Below are 23,533 nucleotides of genomic sequence, written 5' to 3' on the forward strand. Positions count from 1 at the left end.
CACATTCAGTTTTCTCATTTCTTTGCTAGAGGATTACACTAAAAGAATTAATTTCAAGTATCACTAAAAGGATGTTATCTATGTCCCAAAGCCCACATTGTGGTTTTATATCCAGCTCCCCAGCAGAAACTACGTATCTCACCAAACTAACTCATCAAGCTGCAACTACAGAGAAGAGAGTAGACTGCAAAAAACCAAACAAACAAACAAACAAACAAAACCCAGATAAGAAACCACTCCCTACTTCCTTTAACACTCTGTTGTTTACCACCCTTCTCCCTCCCCTACCCAACCAGCTAGTATCCTGAACACCCAGTGCTTACTTCTCAGCTATGGGCACTCCTCCAAGGTCATTCCCTGTTGAAGCTTGATTTATCAAAAAAACCTATAGTTTATGAGTATGCTTTCAGAAAAAGCTTTTCTTATTCTTTCACTCTGCAGGACAACACTCCAACCAACTGAGCCACACTGGTCAGGGCCAGCTTTTCTTATTCTTTTTTTTTTTTTAGCTTTTCTTATTCTTTAGCAGGCATTAATACCCAAAACTCCCCAAAGAGCTGTAAACTCTAATTTCTCTATGCAATAAACAATATTGTAAATGTGGAAGAAAAAGGGCCACATACTAAACCTGACCAACTCAGAGGAGGCCTGCATGGTAGCCTTACAAACTCAGAGACCGAAAGCAACCACAGAAGATGGTCTGAAATTAAAAACTTTTAACTAAAAGCAAGTCATAGTGGACAGTCACTGTCCTAGGCTAGAATATTCCCCAACAAAAGTTGATCTTGACCTCAACGAAGCATGTCGGTTGTCTTTTTGCATGTCAGATTTTCTTTTTCAGGACCCCTCAAAGCATAGGCACTGTACAAGGATAGACCACGAGCCTCCTCATTGTTAATGTTATCATGTTAATTGTTAACTGAAAACGATCTGCTACTCACCTGTGTAAAAGTATGTGTCTATCATGTTACCTTTTATTCAATCCCGGAGGTTTTCCCTGCTTTGCTTTCTCCCACCTCCCTAATCTATCATCAATAGATTTTATGTTAACCCCCTTATGTCTTCTCCTTTGATTCTGATGTATAAAATAAGATGCAAAAATGCCATTTTCCGGAGCACTTTCTCAATCTATTGAGGTTTTTTTCCCCAGCAACTGTTGTCAGTTTGGCTCAAATAAACTCATAAAAATTCTTACAGGGTTGGCCATTTCTTACGTTGACATAAAGAGTAGATTTTGACATTAACTGGGTACTACCTTTGCTAACTAAATTAACTTCATTAAGAGTCAATACAAAATAAGGAAGCTTCTAGGGTACACATACTAAACCTGACCAACTAGATGGTTAGTGGTTACTCCTCCTAACCACTAGATTTGTTCACTATAAAATCCTAAATATCAAAGATTTCCCCAAACTAAACATATTAGGAAATTGTTTCATACAAAAGGAAATGGAAATAGGTAAAGGAAATGCAAACAGGTAAAACATCAATCTTAAAAATAGTACCATGTGATTTTATGAAGTCAAATTAACTGTATGTTACAAATTTGTAAACACTTTGGATATTGCATAAAGGATGTCCACCTAAGACCGTCACAGTTTAAGTATAAGACTGAAATACTTTAAGCATTTCCTGGAGATGAAAAAGAAAGACCAAAGCAAAGAATTTAGATATATAAACATTTTTAAATTCCAGAAAAAGGCTATTTAAGTTTCTCAACTTAAAAATAGCTAAAATGCCTTGGCTGGTGTGGCTCTGTGGATTGAGTGCTGGCCTGCAAACCAAAGGGTTACTGGTTTGATTCCCAGTCAGAGCACATGCCTGGGTTGCAGGCCAGGTGCCCAGTAGTGAGTATGCAAGAAGCAACCACACACTGAGGTTTCTCCCCTTCTCTTTCTCCCTCCCTTACCCTCTCTAAAAATAAATAAATAAAATATTTTTTAAATAGCTAAAATGTCTGAGAAAGAATGGTCTAATCTGCTAGATAGAGAAAATTTACACACTTGTGGGGCTCCTTGGTAGGAGAGTGAACATTCCCAGATTGGAGTCAGGATCTCTGGGGTCTAGTCTCAGCTCTCGCACAGCCTTGCAGCACAAATGACATAGCAAAGTACCTAACCCCTCTAGCTTTTATTTGTCTTATCATCTTTATAAAGAACATATGGAAGTAGGTGATTTCTAAGTTTTCTTCTAGATATAATATTCTATGAGTCAATCTTTTTAAGTCCTCCTAACCACTAGATTTGTTCACTATAAAATCCTAAATATCAAAGATTTCCCCAAACTAAACATATTAGGAAATTGTTTCATACAAAAGGAAATGGAAAACCAACATAGTAACAGCCCCTGAGGGCCTTCCAAATCCACAGATATTCAAGGGCCACACACAATGGGAACAGAAAGGCAGATGTGTTCTCAAGCATGTAAGACCCTGCCTCTTCCCCAAGCTTCTTCAAAACATGTCAATACTTTCCGTAAAAGGCACAGCAATCGACTGGCCACATGACTCACCCTATCTCCAACTGAATGCCAGCCCTAAGCCTAGTGCAGGGTTACAAGAGGAAACATTGGGTAGCCCTGAGTCACACACACTTCCTGCTCTTCCCAATACCAGACTCCCACCAGGTCTCTAAGCCACCCCTGTAGAAAAGGGAAGATTGAATAGGCATTTCCCAAATCCTCTTCTACAAAGGAAAGCTGGGGGCGAGAGCGAAGAAAGTAATGAGGATGACAAAATTAAAACCTTATTTGAGCAAAAACTTTTGTTCTAAGGGTAGAAATTTTTTTTTTCTGAGAGGTAGAAAACAGAAGGGGAGAAGGGAAGTAGAGGGAGGCTACCTTGCCCTCCTAGTTATAAAAATGATCATTAATCACTAAATCAAACATGAGAATCCTTAAATGATCAAACTATAAAAATATGTACCTTAGAGAAAAAAGTTGTTTTTAACCAAGGTCTAAGCTGGATATTTCTACTATGGCACCTTTAAGAACATTTATGTGGTTTGCTGGTGTTAATTAAAACCAACAAATGACAGTCTGTCGGGGTGGGGGCAGGCAGTATTTATAGGTTCTTGAAATTAAAAACAAAAAACAAAAAAACAGCACATGAAGCCACCACATGTCCTCCGTGGCAAATATTAAATGAAGAGAGAGGAGCAGAATCCTTTGAAAATTTACCTCTTTCAATGCTAGCATTAAAAACCTGTATATAAGTAGTTTAGTGACCTAATTTAACAAAAACATGTGTTTTAAACATGCAAATTTTCTAAGTTATATTTGAAAAAATGACATTCAAATGAAAGGCTAAACCCCACACAGTAGCAGCATCGTACAGATGCTATCGTGATGTTTCAACAATAGGACACACATTCTTTTTATGACTAAGTGGGCATAATCACAATCTGACAACAGTTAAGTTGCAAGAAATCGGTTAACCTTTGGTTTGTTGGGAGCTGCTTTTTTATTATGCATTTCATTATAGCAAAAGGATACAGCGCTGGCATGATTTATACCAACAAAGACAGCTACACACCGCATTACACTGGACCACTCTCTTTTAAATTTATGTGGTTCTCCTAGATGCTTGTCAATACAGGGGTATAATAACCCAATTGCAGCTGCAGATAAAAAGAGAAAAAAATTAAGTCATCTCCAGTGCTATACTCTCAAAACTTAACACTGAGTCACTACGATCACCATAAGCATTTGAAAGATCCTTTTAAAAAACTCTTTAAGTTACTTAATGACAACTGATGATATTTTAAACTTACCTTCCAAAAGGAATAAAATATGAGAACACTACTGATGAAAGTACTGTAAATGAGTACAACAGTATTCTAAATTATAAAAGGCACAACACTATTTCAGTCTATGATTCGCAATTTAGCAGACTGGACTCAATGATTCATGCTACTTTTCTACTACCAATATCTCTGAGACCTGAAAAGCATCAAACTATTTGCCAGTTAAGCAATGTTCTAAGTATGTAACCATGAAATATTGTATTAAACGCCATCAACCTAAAGAAAAGCTAGGAGCTAAACACATACAATAAGTTCATCATACACACAATATGCAAATGGCTATGGCTATCCTGTTACACAGATCATCTTTGCCTCTTCATCATCTTGTCTCAGTCTCCTGCTTCTAGTGCCTTGATCTGACACTCCCTCCCACCCTGGCCCTATAATGAGACTAGGTCATACTGTTAAAGCAGAAAAACTCGCAACACAAATCTACACATAAGATTCAATCTACACATAGAAAAATATGGAGAAAACATGGTCTATATAAGAATTCTAAATTTTTGGTAAAAATTTAAATTCACTTAAAATATAACATATTGTTTTAGTACATTACTTACTTTTGGAAAGACCATCTTGACTGCTAATTGTGTAATTAACTATGAAAAAGTATATGCAAAATGTCTACAATTGAGACTCAAAATATTCTCACCCAGTTTTTTTTAATTCTTTTATTATCATTCAAGTACAGTGGTTTCCATTTTCCTCCCAATACTCCCCCCGCCCCACCTATCCCTGCCTCGCACCCTCAGTCCTACCCCCTTTGGCTTTGTCCATGTGTCCTTTATACATGTTCCTTGACGACCCTTCCTCTATTTTCCCCCAGTATCCTTCATCTCCCTCCCCTCTGGTTACTATCAGTTTGTTCTTTATTTCAATGTCTCTGCTTCTGTTTTGCTTGCTTGTTTGTTTTGTTGATTAGGTTCCACTTATAGGTGAGATCATATGATATTTGTCTTTCATTGCCTGACTTATTTCACTCAGCATAATACTCTCCAGATCTATCCATGTGGTTGGGAAGGGTAGGAGCTCCTTCTTTCTTTCTGCTGCAGAGCATCCCATTGTGTAAATGTACCATAATATTTTGACCCACTCATTTACTGATGCGCACTTAGGTTGCTTCCAACACTTGGCTACTATGAACATTGGGGTGCATAGGTTCTTTTGAATTGGTATTTCAGGATTCTTAGGGTATAATCCCAGCAGTGGAATTTTTGGGTCAAAAGGCAGTTCCATTTTAGCTTTCTGAGGAAATTCAATACTGTTTTCCATAGTGGCTGCAACAGTCTACATTCCCACCAACAGTGCACTAGGGTTCCCTTTTCTCTACAACCTCACCAGCACTTGTTGTTTGTTGATTTGTTTGTGATGGACATTCTGACCAGTGTGAAGTAGTATCTCATTGTGGTTTTAATTTACATCTCTCTGATGGCCAGTGATGCTGGGCATCCTTTCATGTGTCTCTGGGCCCTCTGCATGTCCTCCTTGGAGAAGTGTCTGTTCAAGTCCTTTGCCCATTTTTTACTTGGGTTGTTTATCTTCCTGGAGTGGACTCGTGTGAGTTCTTTACATATTTTGGAGATCAAACCCTTGTCCGAGTTATCATTTGCAAACATATTTTCCAATACAGTTGGTTCCCTTTTCATTTTACTGATGTTTTCTTTAGCTGTGCAGAAGCTTTTTATTTTGATAAAGTCCTATTTGTTTCTTTCTTTTATATCCCTTGCTCTAGGGAACATATCAGTCTCACCCAATTTTTAACTTAAATACTTGTCAATCCTGAACTTTTTATTCATCTGGTTGGAGAAGATTAAAAATGCTTAGTCATAAAAAATAGACTAATGAACCAGAACTTTCTTCACAAGTTATAAGGAAAATGTATTTTCACAGATTAAATTTAGCACATCAAAGCTGCCTAGCTACTTCCTATTAATCTTCCTAAAAACAAAATGGTTATGCTCCCATAAGGAAACAAAGACACAACTGTCACATCAGTTGAAAAGCATGTCTAAAACATCCAATACTACCTATGACATATCACAAAACTGTTGTACCAAACTATGTGCCTGAGGGTCAGAAGCTTCTGCTTGGCTTGATACTGGGTAGCTATACCTCACAAATGATGCATTCCATCTTCAAGGAAAATGGAAATTAATATCAAAAATCACAGGCTAGCAGACCAATGGGGCAGCATGAAAAATAGGCTGTAGGACTGCCCTTCCATCTGGAGGTGAGATGCTGCAATGATGTATGCATTTTGTAATCCACAAAACACTTGAATATGCTCTTTTGAGTTAGGCTTTGGCTTTATATAGGTTCACAGACTATCAAGAGATTAACAACAAACTTCAGTAATGCAGAGCTCCAAAGACTACCAGTAAATTTAAAAGTTTTACATTACAACAGGTCCTTGAATAAGGTCACTTCATTCACTGCCATTTCATTACAACTCTGTAGGAACTTAAACTCTTGTTTACACCAATTAGCCTGTGAACTGGCTTTGTTATCTGTTATTTCAATTAAAACTGCAGAACCTACTGAAGACTTTGAATGAGAATTTACTACATATTCCTATTTGAAAGGCTATGCTCTAAAATCCTGTAAAATTAACTGACAGCATTTCCAAATTTCTACAAAATTAAAGTGGCAACAAGCGTATCTAGAGCTGCAGTGTATCTAAATGAATATTACCTCTTTTTTTTCTTAATGGGTCATAAAACTAACAGCTCATATGTCATTCCTCACTCTCATTCTTGCCCTCTCTCTCCTCCCTTTGTCTGCTGCTAAGTAAAACCAACTAAGATCAGGCATTCCAAGTCAATTTTCCTCAGCAGTTGACACCATAGGTAAAGAATTATCACATAGAGAGGACTGACATGTGTGCAAAGATATAAATAAGTAAAATTGACTATATTTTTATGCATTTGATATCTGACTCGAAAGTGAGAGACAACTGAGGAGAGAAAGCAAAAAACACAAAAGGAATTCAAACTGCCATGCTGCCAACCTTGGGATTTGCCAATAAAAATCAAATCCATTGAGTGCACAGTTCTCCAATGCTCACTGAGAGGGAGATTTCAAGGAAGCTTGTCACTTCCCATTAAATGTCTTCTCTCTTCCCTTTACATAAAAGCAAGGCAGAGTCTGATAGCAATATCTACAGCACAATGATGCTCTCCTATTTACGAGCTCAGCATAGGTATTTTGGTCTTCTTTTCCTCTTTCTCTACTTTTGTATTTTAACAAAAAAGATTGTTATAAGCTTGCCTGCGTAAAATCATATGCAAACAAATCCTGGTTAGTTAGATGGTTCTCTGATGCAAAATCATATTTCTTAGGACACCCACATACCTTATTTTTTACACTTTGTTTTACTGAGCTTTGCAGATATTGAGGGATTTTTACCAATTTAAGCAAAAAGATTACAACTCAGTGCAAGCTCAGACAATAGTTAGCATTTTTTAGCTGGTATTGTATTTTTTAATAAAGGTATGTACATTTTTTTGGACATAGTGCTATTGCACACTTAACATACTAAAGTATAATGTAAACATAATTTCTATATGCACTAGAAAACCAAAATATTCATGTGACTCATTTTATTGCAGTATTGCTTTATTAGTGGTCTGGAATCAAACCTACAATATCTCCCAAGTACACCTGTATATTTATTTTCCAGTGACTAGTGACAGGCTACTAAGGCTATAAGCAAGAAAAGTTTGTAAAACATCAATATGATCATCTTTTTCATGGTAATGTGTTTAGTGCAGTGATACACTAAAAGGAACAGTTAAATCAACCATTTTGTCAGGAAAAAAGACTGAAAAAAACAAAACCACTTAATGAGATGTACTTTCATGGAAAACTATGGAATATTATAGGATAGGCAATGTTTTCATTCAACAAATACTTAAGCTTCCAAAGTGACCACAGAAACAATTAATAGAGTAACGTGTTAGGGGTAGCACTGACAGAGTCCAGTGAGGTCCCAGGCTCCTCCTGGCATGCTCTGAGGGGAGGAGAGGTGTCAGGAAAGCTTCACAGAAGAGGGGCTACTTCAGGCAGGAGCATTCATCAGATAAGTGGTATAGAAAGAGCTTTCGAAGCAGTATGGAACTTCCTCAGAAAACTAAAAGTGGATCTGCCTTTTGACCCCACGATTCCACTGCTGGGACTCTATCCTAAGAATACTAAAACACCAATCCAAAAGAACCTATGCATCCCAATGTTCATAGCAGCACAATTTACAATAGCTAGATGCTGGAAGCAACCAAGATGCCCATCAGTAAAATGAATGGATCAAAAAACTATGGTACATTTACACAATGGAATTCTATGCAGCAGAAAGAAAGAAGGAGCTCCTACCCTTTGCCACAGCATAGATGGAGCTGGAAAACATTATGCTTAGCGAAACAAGCCAGGCAGTGAAAGACAAATACCATATGATCTCACCTTTAACAGGAACCTAAATAACAAAACAAAGAAACAAGCAAAATATAATCAAAGACACTGAAATAGAGGTCAGGCTGACAGTGCCCACAGAAGAGAACAGAGGGAATTTCAGGGGACAGTGGGAAGGGTTCACGGGAACAAACTTAAAGGACACATGGTCATAAACTAAGGGGAGGGTGGTAATGGGAGGGAAGTGGGAAGGGGTGGGAGAGGGGCTGGATTGGGAGTAAAAAAGAGAAAACTATATTTGAACAATGATTAAAATAAAATTTAAAAAAAAAGAAAAAAAGAAAGAAAGAGCTTTCTAACCAAAGTGAAGCATTTGGGAAGAGAAAATACCCAGTACTGCATAGACATTGTAAGCATTACTCAGAAAGGGAGCTCAGGATACAGAAAGACTCTGAGGAAGATAAGAAAAGGCAAGAGCCAAATCACAGAGACTTTACCCTACAGATGTTGGGGAGCCAGGAAAATAATGCCATCACACTTGTACCAAATGGAAAGGAAACTGCTCTTACATGGAAGGCTGAAGGAGAAGACAAAATTAGAGGTAGACAAAGAAAAAGCTGAAAATTCTAAGCAGAATGGCTGAGGGCCTGGCCCAAGAAAGAGATAGAGGAAAGATGTAAAACTTGGAAAATGGATGTGAGAGTTAGAGAGACAGGAGTCTTGCAGGGCTCTCCAGAAACTGGGTAACTGACTACATGGCTAAGTAGGAAAGACTTGTTTTTCTTTTTAAATCAGACGTTGGTTTCATAGGTATGAGTACCATCTGGTAAAACTTATGATTTTTTAATCAATTTCTCTACTTATTTTGCACTACAATTACAGTTATCTTTTTCTTTCTATTTATTCTTCAGAAAGGTTCCTTTAGAGGCCCTCACTAATGCTGAAGAGGTTTCTAATGCCAATTCTAATTCACTGAACATAAAGAAGTTAATCAACTTAAAACACTAGTCATTACTAACCTAAAAATAGAGAACTAAGAAAAGGAAAATCATATCAAAAGCAATTTAACAACGTTCTCTACTAGCTGTCTCTCCAAAAGCACCCATAGCAAATTCCCCAGCCCTATGTGTTATACAGAAAGGCAGCAGATAATCAGGGGCCCTTGTGTTTACACATAGAAAGTGGTTATTGTAGAGACCCTCCAGGAGGTAGCTGCTCAGTCTATATTAGCTGGACAGGAAAATCAAAGGACAATCACCAGTTTTTCTGATTTAAGATGGTGAAAGCCTAGACAGTTTTGAAAATGTATACCAACACATATACAGAAAAAATATGCATGCTACATACACACAAACTTGTACACATTGTTTCTTACATCATTTATTTTTCCTTGATATTTTCCCTAAAATTGAGGGTTGGGGGAGCAGCAATTATGCAAGAATTCATTTCCAAGGATGGGAGGTTGCCCATCCTTGGCAACTTCCACAAATCTGATATCTTCATCCTCATCTACTAAACAACACAAATCTTCCAAAAAGAATCAGTAGCACAGGTAAATGAAATATAAATCTCCTAATGCCTCTTAATTTCTTTTGCCCAGGTGCATCACAGAATACACTGCTTTCAGAAGAAACAATTTAGCAAGAACTGCAAATTCCCAAATGAAAAGGTATGATGTTAAGTTTGCAAGTGTGAGAAACCTAGTAGCTGGGAAAAGGAAGGAAAACAGGGACGAAGTGAGTGACATTAATATTCAGAATTTTCCTTCCTAACCGTGAGTTTGTGGCAGAAGCGCCCACATCGCTCCATTCATATCTGCAGTGGAGGTACAATATAACCTTAGTTAAGTTCTCTTACCCCAGCCAGGATGTGCAACCCATGACAGCGCATTCCATCCAAGCCTCCCTCACACTTATTAGGCCACAGGTGTTAAAAAGATGCACCAGGTGTAGAGTAGCTCCCTCTTTCCCCTTCACCAGCATAGGACATTTGACCTAGCCACACCATTCACTGCCTCTGGGACCCTGGATTCCTTTAATATCCTTTCATCATTTTGGGACTTCCGGCCAAGATGGAGGCATAGGTTAGACACGCTTCGCCTCCTCACACAACCAAAAGGACAACAACATTTTTAAAAACAAAAAACCAACTAGAACTGCTAGAAAATCAAACTGTATGGAAGTCCAACAACCAAGATGTTAAAGAAAAAACATTCATCCAGACGGGTACGAGGGGCAGACACAGGCAGCCAGGGTGGAGAGGACTCACAGCAAGGCAGTGGCTAGAGGACAGGGCAGGCGAGGTGGCTCCTGGTGGAGCAGGTGGTCCCACATTTACATGCAGATAAATCGGAACAACTGGGGAGCCAGAGAGACCATGCAACCCAGGGCTTGAGTACAGGGAAATAAAGCCTCAAAACCTCTGAGAAACCTGTAGGAGTTTGGGGGGGCAAGAGAAACTCCCAGCCTCATAGGAGAGTTCTTTGGGGAGACTCACAGGGTCCTAGAACATACACAAAACCACCCACCTGGGAATCAGCACCAGAAGAGCCCAATTTGCTTGTGGGTAGCAGAGGAAGTGACTGAAAGCCCACAGAAAACTCAGCAAGTGGCACTGTCCCCTCTCAGACCCCTGCCCCACATATAGCACCATAACACAGTGACCTGAGTTGCCCTGCCCTGGTGAATACCTAAGGATCCGCCTCTGACTACATAACAGGTATGCCGAGACAAAAAATATGGTCCAAATGAAAGAACAGATCAAAGCTCCAGAAAAAATACAACTAAGCAATGAAGAGATAGCCAACCTATCAGACGTACAGCTCAAAACACTGGTAATCCCGATGCACACAGAAATGGTTGAGTATGGTTGCAAAACAGAGGAAAGCAAAGGCCATAAAAAGTGAATTAAAGGAAAATGCATAGGGAACCAACAGTGATGGGAAGGAAACAGGGACTCATATCAACAATTTGGAGCAGAAGGAAGAAATAAACATTCAACCAGAACAGAATAAAAAAATAAGAATTCAAAAATATGAGGACAGGCTTAGGAACTGCCGGGAAAACTTTCAGTGTTCCAACATCTGAATTACAGGGATCCAGAAGGAAAAGAACAACAGCAAATAACTGAAAACTTAATGAAGAACTTCCCTAATCTGGCAAAGGAAATAGACTTCCAGGAAGTCCAGGAAGCTCAGAGAGTCCCAAAGAAGTGGGACCCACGGAAGCACTCACCAAGACACATCGTAATTACATTGCCCAAGATGAAAGAGAAGAAGAGAATCTTAAAAGCAGCAAGAGAAAAGGAGACAGTTACCTACAAAGGAGTTCCCATAAGACTGTAAGCTGATTGCTCAAAAGAAACCTTATAGGCAAGAAGAGGCTGGAAAGAAGTATTCAAAGTCATGAAAGGCAAAGACCTACATCCAAGATGACTCTATCCAGCAAAGCTATCATTTAGAATGGAAGGGCAGATAAAATGCTTCTCAGATAAGGTCAAGTTAAAGGAGTTCATCATCACCAAGCTCTTATTATATGAAATGTTAAAGGGACTCATCTAACATAAAGAAGAAGATCAAAAACACAAACATAAAATGACAAGAAACTCACAACTTTCAACAACTGAACCTAAAAAAAAACAAAAACAAACTTAGCAAACAACTAGAATAGGAAAAGATTCACAGAAATAGAGATCAGATGGAGGATTTTCAGCGGGGCAGGGAGTGGGGGAAGGTGGGAGAATGGGGGAAAAGGTACAGGGATAAGAAGCATGAACAGTAGCTACAAAATAGAAAGGGGAAGGTTAAGAATAATATGGGAAGTGGAGAAGTCAAATAATTTATATGTATGACCCATGGACATAAACAAAGGTGGGGAACTGATGGTGGGCAGGGGGTTAAGGGCAGAGGGGAATAAAGGGGAGAAAAAAATGGAACTGTAATAGCATAATCAATAAAATATATTAAAATTTAAAACAAACAAAAAAATATCCTCTCATCATTTCAGGTTCCCCATCCCTCCAAAACAGGCATGGTGCCATACTTCTGACTCCCAAAGTTGCCCTGAAGATCTTTGGGGTTAAAGGATGTGGCCTAGCACATGAGTAGACATTCAGTAAGTAATTATTTCCCTCCTCTGACTTTCCATTTGTCTATTCTTAAAAGACATGTTCTTCCAAGTCACCAAAAGTTTTTATTGGTAGCCAGACAGCAGTTATACTGCAGTAGAAAATAAAGAAAGAACTAGAAGAAGTTGTTGGGAAAACTTTTCCTCTTTCCAAATTAAAATGAAAGAAAGGAAAGTACATGCTACAACAGAGAATGACAAATTATCATTTATGCTGTCTTGTCTTTGGACTATTTTACCTATTCTCTCAGAGAATAATAAACCTGTGGAAGCTAAGAATCATCACCTTTATAACTTTTCTTTTGATGTGAATATTATAATAGTGAGACATCAACATATAAACTACACTAAAATCTTACCATGACAACACCCATCCAAGCAATGGAATTATGTAATTATCTGGTAGGTTTTAGGAGGTTGTTCAATACATCTCACAACTAACTCCTTACCCTTTGACCTCCAGCTCTAGGATGTAAGTCAAGAAGGATCTACATTATAGTGTAAATTATTTGTGTATATTAAGTAGGAGACACCAAATACAAATTCAAATGAGCAACTTTCTCCCTCATCAGAACTCCCTCCTACCACACAAGTATGACTTCCATTACCTTATTGTATAAAATATCATTAATCTATTGGTCTCAGTCACTAGAAAAAGCTAAAGAGCTACCCATTACGAAAGATCAGCATCATCAATAGGGCTTCTGAAATGCACAGCTTTATCCACTACATACTGTCCACCAAAAAAGGATCCCAAGTATAAGATTATAATGATTTTAAGCAAAGAGAATTTACCTTATTGATCTCTTTAAGCATTCATTATTTGTAAGGTACATTTAAAAACATGATGCCAAAGAAAGAAACATACAAAAACCTGAAAAATAACACGAAGCTGTAAACTTGAACAAACTATTCTGGCTTTCAAATTTTTAGTTACTTCAAGAAGACCATAATACACCCTTAAAACCAAACCCTTCAAACCAAACAGTGGTGATCATCAACATAACTTAAAATAAGACTTACGTGAGATGGGTTGAAGATAGAACAAAATTAAGAGGTTGAAAGCATCATCCCTAAGGGAATCAGGTTTTTAGGATTATATTCTTTAAAGTCACAGGTCAGATAGAAATCAGACACAAAAGAGTACATACTCCATGATTCCATTCGTATTATATTTTATAACAGGCAAAAATACACTAGTTATAGAAAAATCAGTGGAAGCCTAAAGCTGGGGGTGGGAAGTAGACTATAAGAGGGCACAAGAGAATCTGAGGGTAATGGAAATGTCCCATCATTGGATTGTGGTGGTAGCTGCATGACTGTATGTATTTGCTCTAACTCAACAAACTGTTCATTTAAAACAGGTACATTGATTACATTTAAATTATACCTCAATAAAGTTGATTTTTAAACAAAGTGTTGCTCTGACAACATCCACACTCACCCCATTTTCTTTCTAAGCATTACAGAAATAACCTACACATACCTGAAGCTGTGCCACAGCATGGTGGTACCCACCATGCTGAAGAAAAGATGCTTGCAATCACATCAGGTGGAAAAAGCGTCACATTTCTCTGAATCTGAAGTAAATTTAACACTAATGCCAGAAATACTCCAATAAAAAAAAGCACTACTCCTCGAATCATCAAATTTACACTACGACTAGTCACAGATGAGATATAGGGGCCACATTTTTTGGGCCCAGGTGACTCTGTCTCTCCTTCCGCCATGGTTTCATAGGTTCAGTAAGCTGGGGGGAAAAAAAGGCTTCCCAGCTGAAAAGGTAAGTGTCTGTGAATCAAAGTAGATTGGCGTTTCAATAGTACCACATCTTGTCCTAAAAATAGGACCTACCAGAAATCCTGCAAAAGATAAGAAAAAAAAAATCAATGTGGGTCTAATACGGAATAAATGATTATATAATTTTTCTGATTTCAATACTAATTAATTTAAAAGAACAAATAATGAATTAACAATCATATAATTATTTAAATTAGTTACTAAATAAAACAATTTAAACCTCTCTGAGGTTTAAAACAATTTCTATATGAATGATGTAATTTTTTTTAAAGTGTAACACTTAACATTGACTACGACAGAACAAGTAACTTAAGAGACAAAAGCAAGAATAATAGTAAGAACAGCTTCCCCCACCTGAGAGAAAAGTAGAACAGGTTATATGAGACACTTCCATTAGAATCTGAAAGATCAAAATTCAGATTTCTGTTTCTCATACCTAAATCTTTACACTTCACAGAAATTTATACTTTACAGAAAATTAACACATTCTGATTGAAAATGATGAATTGTTCACAATAAATTGTGACTTGCTCATGAGGATAACCTTTAGTGGGGGACACAATGATGTGTTTTTGTGGCGGATACCAGCCAGCAGTATCCATCTCTGCTGCGGATGCTTATTGAAACACGAGAAAAACATACACAGAGACCTCCAGGTCCTGTGGGGAAATAGGGACAGAACGGCCACTCTCTCTAGTAGAGAGCGCCCTGTGTCTGTTCCCAAGCAGATTTTTATTAAGAATACAGACTTAGTTTGTGGATTCACAGTCTGACAGAAAAGATCAAAAGAAGTAGGTGACTTACAAAGGTGCAGACAGAACCCCCGCTGTGATTCTGGGCAGAGTTTGGGGTTTTATCACTACAGGACCTAAAAGGCTAGTCTCATTTCCTGCTTGTGCCTTCATATTCTAATTTAATAACATCCTTCAACAAACAGATCTCACAGGATCTTGCATATTCTATGTCCCAGGCCTGATTACCCCAGGGGTCCGCCGTCTCTGGTCTGGGGTGCACTGCCCCTGTTATTTCCACAGGCCTGAGTCAACAAAGGAGACAAAGGCAGCCAGGAGACTTGGATTTCTCACTTCTAAGAACAAGGACTCAGGTTTTGACAAAGCCGAGGGGGCAGGAGTTGATGTCAATCACCCCTTCATTTCCACAGCCCCGAGTCTCTTCCCAGAGGCCTCCTCGTGATCATGCCTGTCTTAAGTGATTCCCTCCATGGGACATCTTACCCATCTCTCCTTAGTGGCTCCTGGTCCAGACGTCTCTCACTCAGCCTAAGTCACGGGGAGGGGGGTTAGAGCTTCCTGAGGCCAGGCAGGGCGGTCCCCAACATGTTTTAGTATTTAATGCATATATATTTGAATTTCTGTACAAAGTGTCTTACCAAACATAAACCACTACCCAGTCACCTACACAAATACCAAGCATAGAAACCAGATCTGACCTGTTCTCTCCACAGCCACAGCTGTGTCCCACCCCAGCCTTGACTCAATCCACCCTTATTGTAATCATGGGAGCTTTTATGAGAAAGCTGGAGTAGGAAGCAGAAGAAAGGAAGCTAAGGAAATGAAGAATAACCTAGATTCTAACAAAGAAGCTAGATTCTAACAAATTTTATCCACATAGATCCTGATTTCTAAAAGCTAGAATTTTGCTAGTATAATCAGTGTAGGTATTTGTTCACTCCTCTAACCAAAGTAATCTTTCTTTTTTGTTTAAGACAACATTTGAGGCTTTCTATGAGCTGTTCAAAGCATTTGACACATGGTCACTCATAGAACTCTCACAATAACTCTAAAAGGTAAGTGCGATTATTCATTTTATAGGTGAGATGAGAAAGCCAAATAAGTTAAGTCATTTAACCAAGTTTACATCCCTAATAAGAAGCTGAGCTGGAAACCAAACCCATGCTATCTCACTCCAAAGCCCTCATTCTAATCATGAAATTCCTCCCAAAGTGTGTTTTCTATAAATATTATCATTTTTAATGGGAAAATACTAATTACACTATTTTTGTAACTTATTTTTATCCCACCCCAAAATAACATATCTTGGATATCATCACAAGTCAGCACATATATGATGTTTCCCTTGAATCTCAAAGCAGTTTATTTAAACGGTTACGATGGTACTTCTAATAGCTATCTTATGATAATATGTATAGTGTTTTATGAATTATTAACTTTTTTAAGATTTTATTTATTTATTTATTTATTTATTTTAGAGAGGGAAGGGAGGGAGATAGAGATAGAGACAGAGATAGAGAGAGAAACATCAATGTGCGGTTGCTGGGGGTTATGGCCTGCAACCCAAGCATGTACCCTGGCTGGGAATCGAAGAATTATTAACTTTTTATATAGGTCCTATTCACTATTAAGTCACTACTGTGCCTATGTATCCAGAAAGGTAACTTGCCTAGACCACAGTGTGAGTTCTATATATTCACATTCGTTTAAAGAAATTGGGTTAATTCTTTTTGAATCAAATTCCCTGGGCTAAACAGGCCTTTGGGAAAGTAAACTGAGCACTTGATCATCATTTAAAATACTGTATATTGCCATGTATAATGCACACTTTTTGACCAAATTTTTAAGGGAAAAATAAGGATGCTCATTCTACATGGGTAGTACTGATTCGTGTGCATTATAGATGTACAGTGCTAAAACCATGGGTATATATTATATATAGGACCACATTATACATGGGAAAGTACAGTGCATTTCCTCTTGAGTTTCCAAGTTTCAAATTACCTTACAAATGAACTTTGGAACAAAACCCATGTGTGAATTGGCAGGAAGGGGTACTGCCTTTAGAAATAATCAGTATGAAAATGTCTGTTAAGTACTAGCAATTTTCACAGCCTATCAGTTTCATATGATAAAAACAAACAGCACACTCTTTTACTAAGCCTCTGCTACACCCGAAGCTCTGTATTCAACAATCAAGGGAGGAATTCTGTCCTCAAGCCAGCCCTCACAAACCTATTTAGTCTATAGCATAACTAAGCTCTCAGCAGGTGTGTCCAATCTGTGGCCTGCAGGCTGCATGACGCTAAGGGTGGCTATGAATGTGGCCCAACACAAAACTGTAAATTTACTTAAAACATTGTAAGATTTTTGTGTGATTATGTGTCACAGTGTATTTAATGTGTGGCCCAGGACAACTCTTCTTCTAGTGTGGCCTAAAAACACCAAAAGATTGGACACCCCTGCACAGCTTAGGAAACTAGAGAAAATGGTACACATTACAGCTGACTCATGGGAAAATAGATTGAACACCATTTGAAAATGCCCAGAAAACACCTCCTCCTGACCTGGTCTCACAGACCATTTCTTGCTGTAAGTATGTGGCATGTCAGCAGGTCATGTGTTCTAGTCACTTAAGCAAGCTATTCAGTAGCTACAGAAATCTTCTTCATCTTCATTATCATCATCATCACTATTGATGTAGCACCCATTTACAGAGGGCCTAGTCCATGCCAGACATATAGTAACTCTAATCTTCAAAATAACCCTAAACATAAGTATTATCACCCCATTTTATAAATGAAGATATTAAGTCAAAGAGATTTAGCAACTTGCTTATGGTCACATGATATGCAATATTAGAACTGAGATTTTTCCTTATATTTGACTGATTCCAAAGCCCTTTCTCTCCCCTCTAATCCTTGAGTCTCATTCCAGCCTAACTTCTCAGGCACCTGGGTCTATAGAAGAGGATTTGGTTACTGAAAAGATGGATATGAAGCAGGGTAGTAAGAAGCTTGGAAAATTCCTTGGCCATTGAAATGAGGAAACTGAAACAGAAGCTAGTTCTTTTTTTTTTTTTAAGATTTAAAAAAAATTAGAAAGATTTTATTTACTTATTTTTAGAGGGGGGGGGGGGGAGAAACATCAATGTGTGGTTGCCTCTCACACACCTCTGACCCCTAGCCTGCAACCCAGGCATGCACCCTGACTGGGAATCAAACCAGCAACCCTTTGGTTGGTAGGCGGGCACTCAACCCACTGAGCCACACCAGCCAGGGCAGAAGTTGATTCAAGCTGGCCACATCCAAAACCCTTACCCACCTGCCTCCTCCTCCCTTGCAGGACCACTCCCTTAAGTTTTAAGTCCGCAGGACAAGGGGGTTCTGAGAAGCATCAAATAATCTTAGGAACAAAGCCTTGAGTCTGTTGACCAAAACTCTGTCTCTGTGGCCACAGCTGTATTTCAGCTCCAGGCCCAGAAAAGCAACAAAAGCAGATGAAGCAATGCCATGGATGACATCAGGACCAGATGCAATGACTAATGAAACCTACCCCAGAACTAACCAATCAGTAGAGACCATGATCCTGAAAGAACACACCTAGAAAGTTGATGAATGTTCTACTGAGGTCTTCCCCTGATATCTCCCCTAAAATTCTCACCTTTAGAAAGCAGATAAAAACCCCTAAGACAAAGAACCCAGTGTATGCTCTCTCTCTGGGGCAAGTCCATACCTCCCCTCCACCACTTTCTTCCCTCAGGCATGTGTACCTTTGTTTTCTTTCTTCTAAGCTCCAAGGGTCCTTCTTTTGCCTCTGTAACTTGTTTCCTGAGTTCACACAGCCCAGCTGGCTCACTTCTTCTACCTCTGTGACTTTCTAAATAATCTTCTTGCACTAGAGTTCTTGGTTCTGAATTCTTCCTTTGCTGAACTCTTGAACCAAGGTCTAACACTCTGCTAACAGGTAGACATTAGAAAACAATCTCAACTACAATACATTCTCAAGGTACTAATGCCAATATAAATAGGCGACTATATAGTAACACAAAGACCATGACAATAAATGTACAAACATCCTGAAATTTTCTTTCAGTCTGCAGGCCAGCACTCAGTCCACTCTGAGCCACACCAGCCAGGGCAAAATTTTCTTTAAATGTACTAATCAAGGAATAAAAAAAATGTTTTAAAGAAAAAAAAAAAAACCGTATTGCCAACTTTACAGGCTGCATTAGACCAACAATAGACTCTTTACTTTCCAAACTTCGAGTAGACACAGCAAAACCCCTTTGTTGCTGTTAAAACTAGTTCACCCTTGTACAACACGGGTTGGGGGTGCTGTACTTGCAGTTGAAAGTCTGTGTATAATTTCCGACTCTCCAAAAAACTTAACTACAGTTGACTCTCAGTATCCACAAGGGGTTGGTTCTAGGATTGCCCACAGATACCAAAATCCACAGATGTTCATGCTCCTTATATAATATGGCATACAGCAATGCATACAGTCAGTTCTCACATCTGTGGATTCCCAACTAAGGATTGGAAATACTGTTTTCAATACAGGGTTGATTGAATCTGTGGATGCAAAACCCACAGTACCAAGGGCCAAATGAATTTTACTGGGGTGGCGGGGGGGAATCTGTATATGAATGGGCTCATGCAGTTCAAACCCGTGTTGTTCAAGGATGAACTGTATATACATTTTAAGTTACCCAAACTGCTCTAGTAAATCATTTGTTCATGCAGTTATTTCAGTTGTGATAGACCCCATCTCACAATCACTCACCAGTGGCTGTCAAAAGGCTTCGTAATTTGGGGCTGGACGATTCCTTGTTATGTGGAACCTCCCTAAACATTGCAAAACACTGGGCATCCCTGGCTTGTGCCCACCAGATGCCACTACATGCCTCTTTCCCAATTTGAGACGATTAAAAATGTCCCCGCAGATTTCCAAATGCCCCCAGAGATGCAATACTCTCCACTGAGAGCCACTGATTGCTAGAGACTCTTTCCTCATTCTGTTTCAAGGCTGCTAGAGACTTTCTAAACTGTTTACGTTATTCTACCACAGCTGTTTATTCAACCTTTCCTAGTAGTGCTTGTTTATAGTTTCCTCCTTCACCCTAAAAGTTTTCTTTAAAAATAGCATGATATTTCTTTGATGTTAATTTGAATGAGTTTTTTAAAGATCTTTGAAAAGTCTAAAACCCTAATTTTCTGACTATATAATAGAATATAATTACTGTAGACAAAAATAAAAGTTAAATGCTTTAGAATCATAGTATCCTAAAATTTAAGAAATGACAGTGAAATGGGTGATCATCCATTCTAAGGGGTATGTGAGCCTAATGCAGAACAAAAACAAACAAAAAAGTTGTGCATATATGCATTGTTCTCGGAAGAGAGTTCTGCAGGGTATATCAGGTACTCACAAAATCCACAATCCCAAAGAAGTTAAGAACCAGTGATCTGACTGTTCTCTCATTTTACTCGTGATGCAAATGAGACTCAATGTGGTCATGTGCAATGACAAGGTCAAGACTGTGTTCTACTGGATCTCACTACCACAAACATGTAAAGTGAATTCTTGGAAATGGCCATACTCATCAAAGGGATAAGAAATTTCACTAGACCATTCATTCTCTACTGTGGAACAATTAAGTTACTGGAAAATAATATTGTTTATAATATTAGTCACACACTAGGGGAGTGGGTTATTTTATTTTGTTGTCTCTTGTACTCTTTATTATTATAATTTTGTGAATATACATACTTAAAATTTAGCTAAACAGTAGATTTTGTTAAATAATGATACAGTCTTGGCTCTCTGGAACTTAACTTCAAATCTTCAGATAAGGGACTATTATAGGGCTTCTTTGAGCCAGTTGCCTACCACTGGTACTAACCCTTGTGATGGGAAAGGGACTACAGTTGGCTTAGTTAGGAGCAGGTGAACATCCCTAACACAAAATTCTCTAGAAAAATATTCAGTCATATTATAATTATGGGATGTGGATTTTTTTTTGTAAATATATGTAATGTAAATTACCACAGTTTTTTTGTGGTGAAGGCTTGGGGGGTGGAGACTGGGTGGAAGGGGACAAAGTGGGGGAAAATTGGGGACAGCTGTAATAGCATTAATGATAAAAAAAGGGAGTGGATTATTTTAAAGTGAAAGCTCTTAGAATAAGTATTCCCTAATTTGTTTGTTTTAAAGTTTGTTTTTCTGATTATGTGTTGAAATTATTTTCTTTAAACAAAGCACACATATAGCTTTAAATATTACCTATATCAATAATAAATCTGATTCTCCAAAATTAAAAAATAACTATTTGAAAAATTTTCATTACTCGAGAAACACTTCGCTGATCAGGAAAGAAGTCTCTGGTACAAGATACCCTTTAGAGGATAATATCTCAATAGATCCTCAACAATAATCTTGGTAAGTAGGCAGGTGTTTTTAATCCTCACTTTATAAAATAAAATAGGTTAAGTAACTTTCTGAGATCATAAAACTGTTACCAGCTAGTACCAATATTAGCCTCAAGCCTTCTGGTTCCATGTCCAGAGCACTTCCCATTTCACTTCCTTGCCTCCCTCTACAAACACCACACAAAAACAATTTAAGTGCTACACAAGAAACAGTTTTTAAAGTCATGTGGATCAAGAACTGTTAATACCAAAATAAGCTTTTTTTTTCAACTGACAAAGAAAAACTTCCAGAGGGCATGAAAAATTCTACCTTGGGCCCTGACCTACAATTTTTTTTTATTTTAATTGTTGTTCAAGTACAGCTTTCTGTCCTTTACTCCCATCCCGGCCCACCCCTCACCCAGCCCTCCCCACCTCCCTCCCATTTTCACTCCCCCCTGTATTTGGCCATGTCTTTTATACTTGTTCCTGTAAACCCTTACCCTTTTCCCCTGAAATTCCCTCCCCTCTCCCCTCTGTTCACTTGACCTACAATTTTCATCACGTACATTACTGAACAAAAAGAAAAACAGTTCAAATAGTTTGGATAGATACGTAACAAATCATCAAAACTGGAAAGACATTATTCCAGGTACATGGTTACCTGTTAGTGGATTGATATTAATTACTTCTAAATAAATGAGCATTACAAGTGATTCTGAACTTTGTGAATGAAAATCAAAATTGACATTTGCCACTAAAACAATTTCAGGCAATAAGCTACTGAAAACAAACACACAAACAAAATCTCCTAGTGACCTTATGAACCAGTTGCATCTAATAATTGCAACAACCCCTAAAATCAAACAAGATCATTCACTATACAATAAGTAGTAGTCACAGAAGTATGTTTGCTCCCTCGGATTATCCTGTCTGTTCAGGTGCTTAGGTCACAAAAGCTACTCAATAGTTAAATTAAATTACTACCTCACATCTTTTTTTATCATATGTCTCTTAATTAGAATGGCATTCTCAAAATAGAATAAGCATTAGCACTAGGAAAAACACACTTAAATCAATAAAAAAAAATTAACTCTTCTTAAATATAAGCACACACATGTGAATCATAGGCTACACACACTAAAAGCTTCCAGGAAGAAAAATGTTTGCCTTGAAGACACTGAAACTCACCTTTCCTCTCCACATTAAAATCCAGACACAGAAACCATTAACCAAGCAGCATTCACATTCCATTACTGCTTTTAAATGTCAAATTTCACTCTAAAAATGTTCCTACACTGCTTGGGAGTAATTTTCTGATAACAATGAAAACGAGCTGTCTTTAAACTTATGAGTTACATTTTATCCTTTCCTTTTCAGCCCATCATTTGTAAAAGCAACAGTTGTCAGTTTAAAAAGAATCAATCTCTTTCCCAAATGTACCCAATTCACAGGTTGGTCACTTTATATCAAATATCTACTGAGAACTCTAACAAAACACACTGCTGGACAAAATGTCCAGAGAAAGAATGACGGTGGAAAGTAGAAAGACAATATAGTTATTATTTTTTTTCCTGTGGGAACCCTGTTAGTGTCAGCATCCTCTTTGTTTTCACAAAGTGGCTTATACCAAGTCCAAACCCAAAGGTTGGGAAACACTAACTACTGCTTGGCTGCCTTCATTCTTCCTGCATCCAGGATAGGAGTGTGCCTTCCCTGCAATCCTCAGCTCCACTGCAATACTGATCCGGGTCATTTCCAGTGACCCAGCTGTCAAGTCTATCCTTCTTAAAGCATTTCTTCATCAATCCTACCAAATAGTAAGCTCTTCATGGTATATTTTCAGATCTAGCTAACACTTTAATAACTTCTTTCCAACACTAACTGCGCATTGGTCCTTGTCACTTTTAGCACCCTCTCCCCGTCCCCCATCATCCACACTGCCTTCCTTTGCCAGACAGCTATTTTCCATCGACAACTCTAGAATAGCGTAGTGAGAGTTATCACCAACCGACTTCTGGGTCTTGGAGAGAATTCTCTTTGGCATACCCAAAGCTTCTCCAAAAGTTTCCAATTCCAATCCTAAATGCCAAAGCCCCACTCCTCAACCCAATGTCAACATTGCCGTCCTGTAGATTCCAAACTTACTGCAATATCTACCTTTTGGATCCACCACTCTCCCTGGCTACAAGCCTCCAAAGTCCTAACAGCTCTATGCTAGACAGCTCGCCGACCTTCTCCAC

General features: G+C 38.3%; 1 protein-coding gene across 7 annotated transcripts in view; it reads right to left on the bottom strand.

The window, feature by feature from the left end:
- Positions 1-23,533, bottom strand: part of INSIG2 (insulin induced gene 2) — a 28,042-nt gene that overhangs the window by 4,127 nt on the left and 382 nt on the right. For 5 of the 7 annotated variants that reach the window (XM_028533484.2, XM_036023631.1, XM_036023634.1 and 2 more), the window contains exons 2-3: positions 13,815-14,190; positions 3,493-3,617 (exon numbers count right to left, since the gene is read on the bottom strand). In XM_028533484.2, coding sequence (XP_028389285.1) covers positions 3,493-3,617; positions 13,815-14,058 — 369 coding nt within the window. In that variant the 5' untranslated portion in view covers positions 14,059-14,190. Of the gene's footprint in view, positions 1-3,492; positions 3,618-13,814; positions 14,191-14,482; positions 14,516-23,533 lie in introns of those variants that run through there. The other 2 variants (XM_036023633.1, XM_036023636.1) reach the window with 2 other exon arrangements.

This window comes from Phyllostomus discolor, chromosome 4 (assembly GCF_004126475.2).
Source record: "Phyllostomus discolor isolate MPI-MPIP mPhyDis1 chromosome 4, mPhyDis1.pri.v3, whole genome shotgun sequence".
Taxonomy (NCBI): domain Eukaryota; kingdom Metazoa; phylum Chordata; class Mammalia; order Chiroptera; family Phyllostomidae; genus Phyllostomus; species Phyllostomus discolor.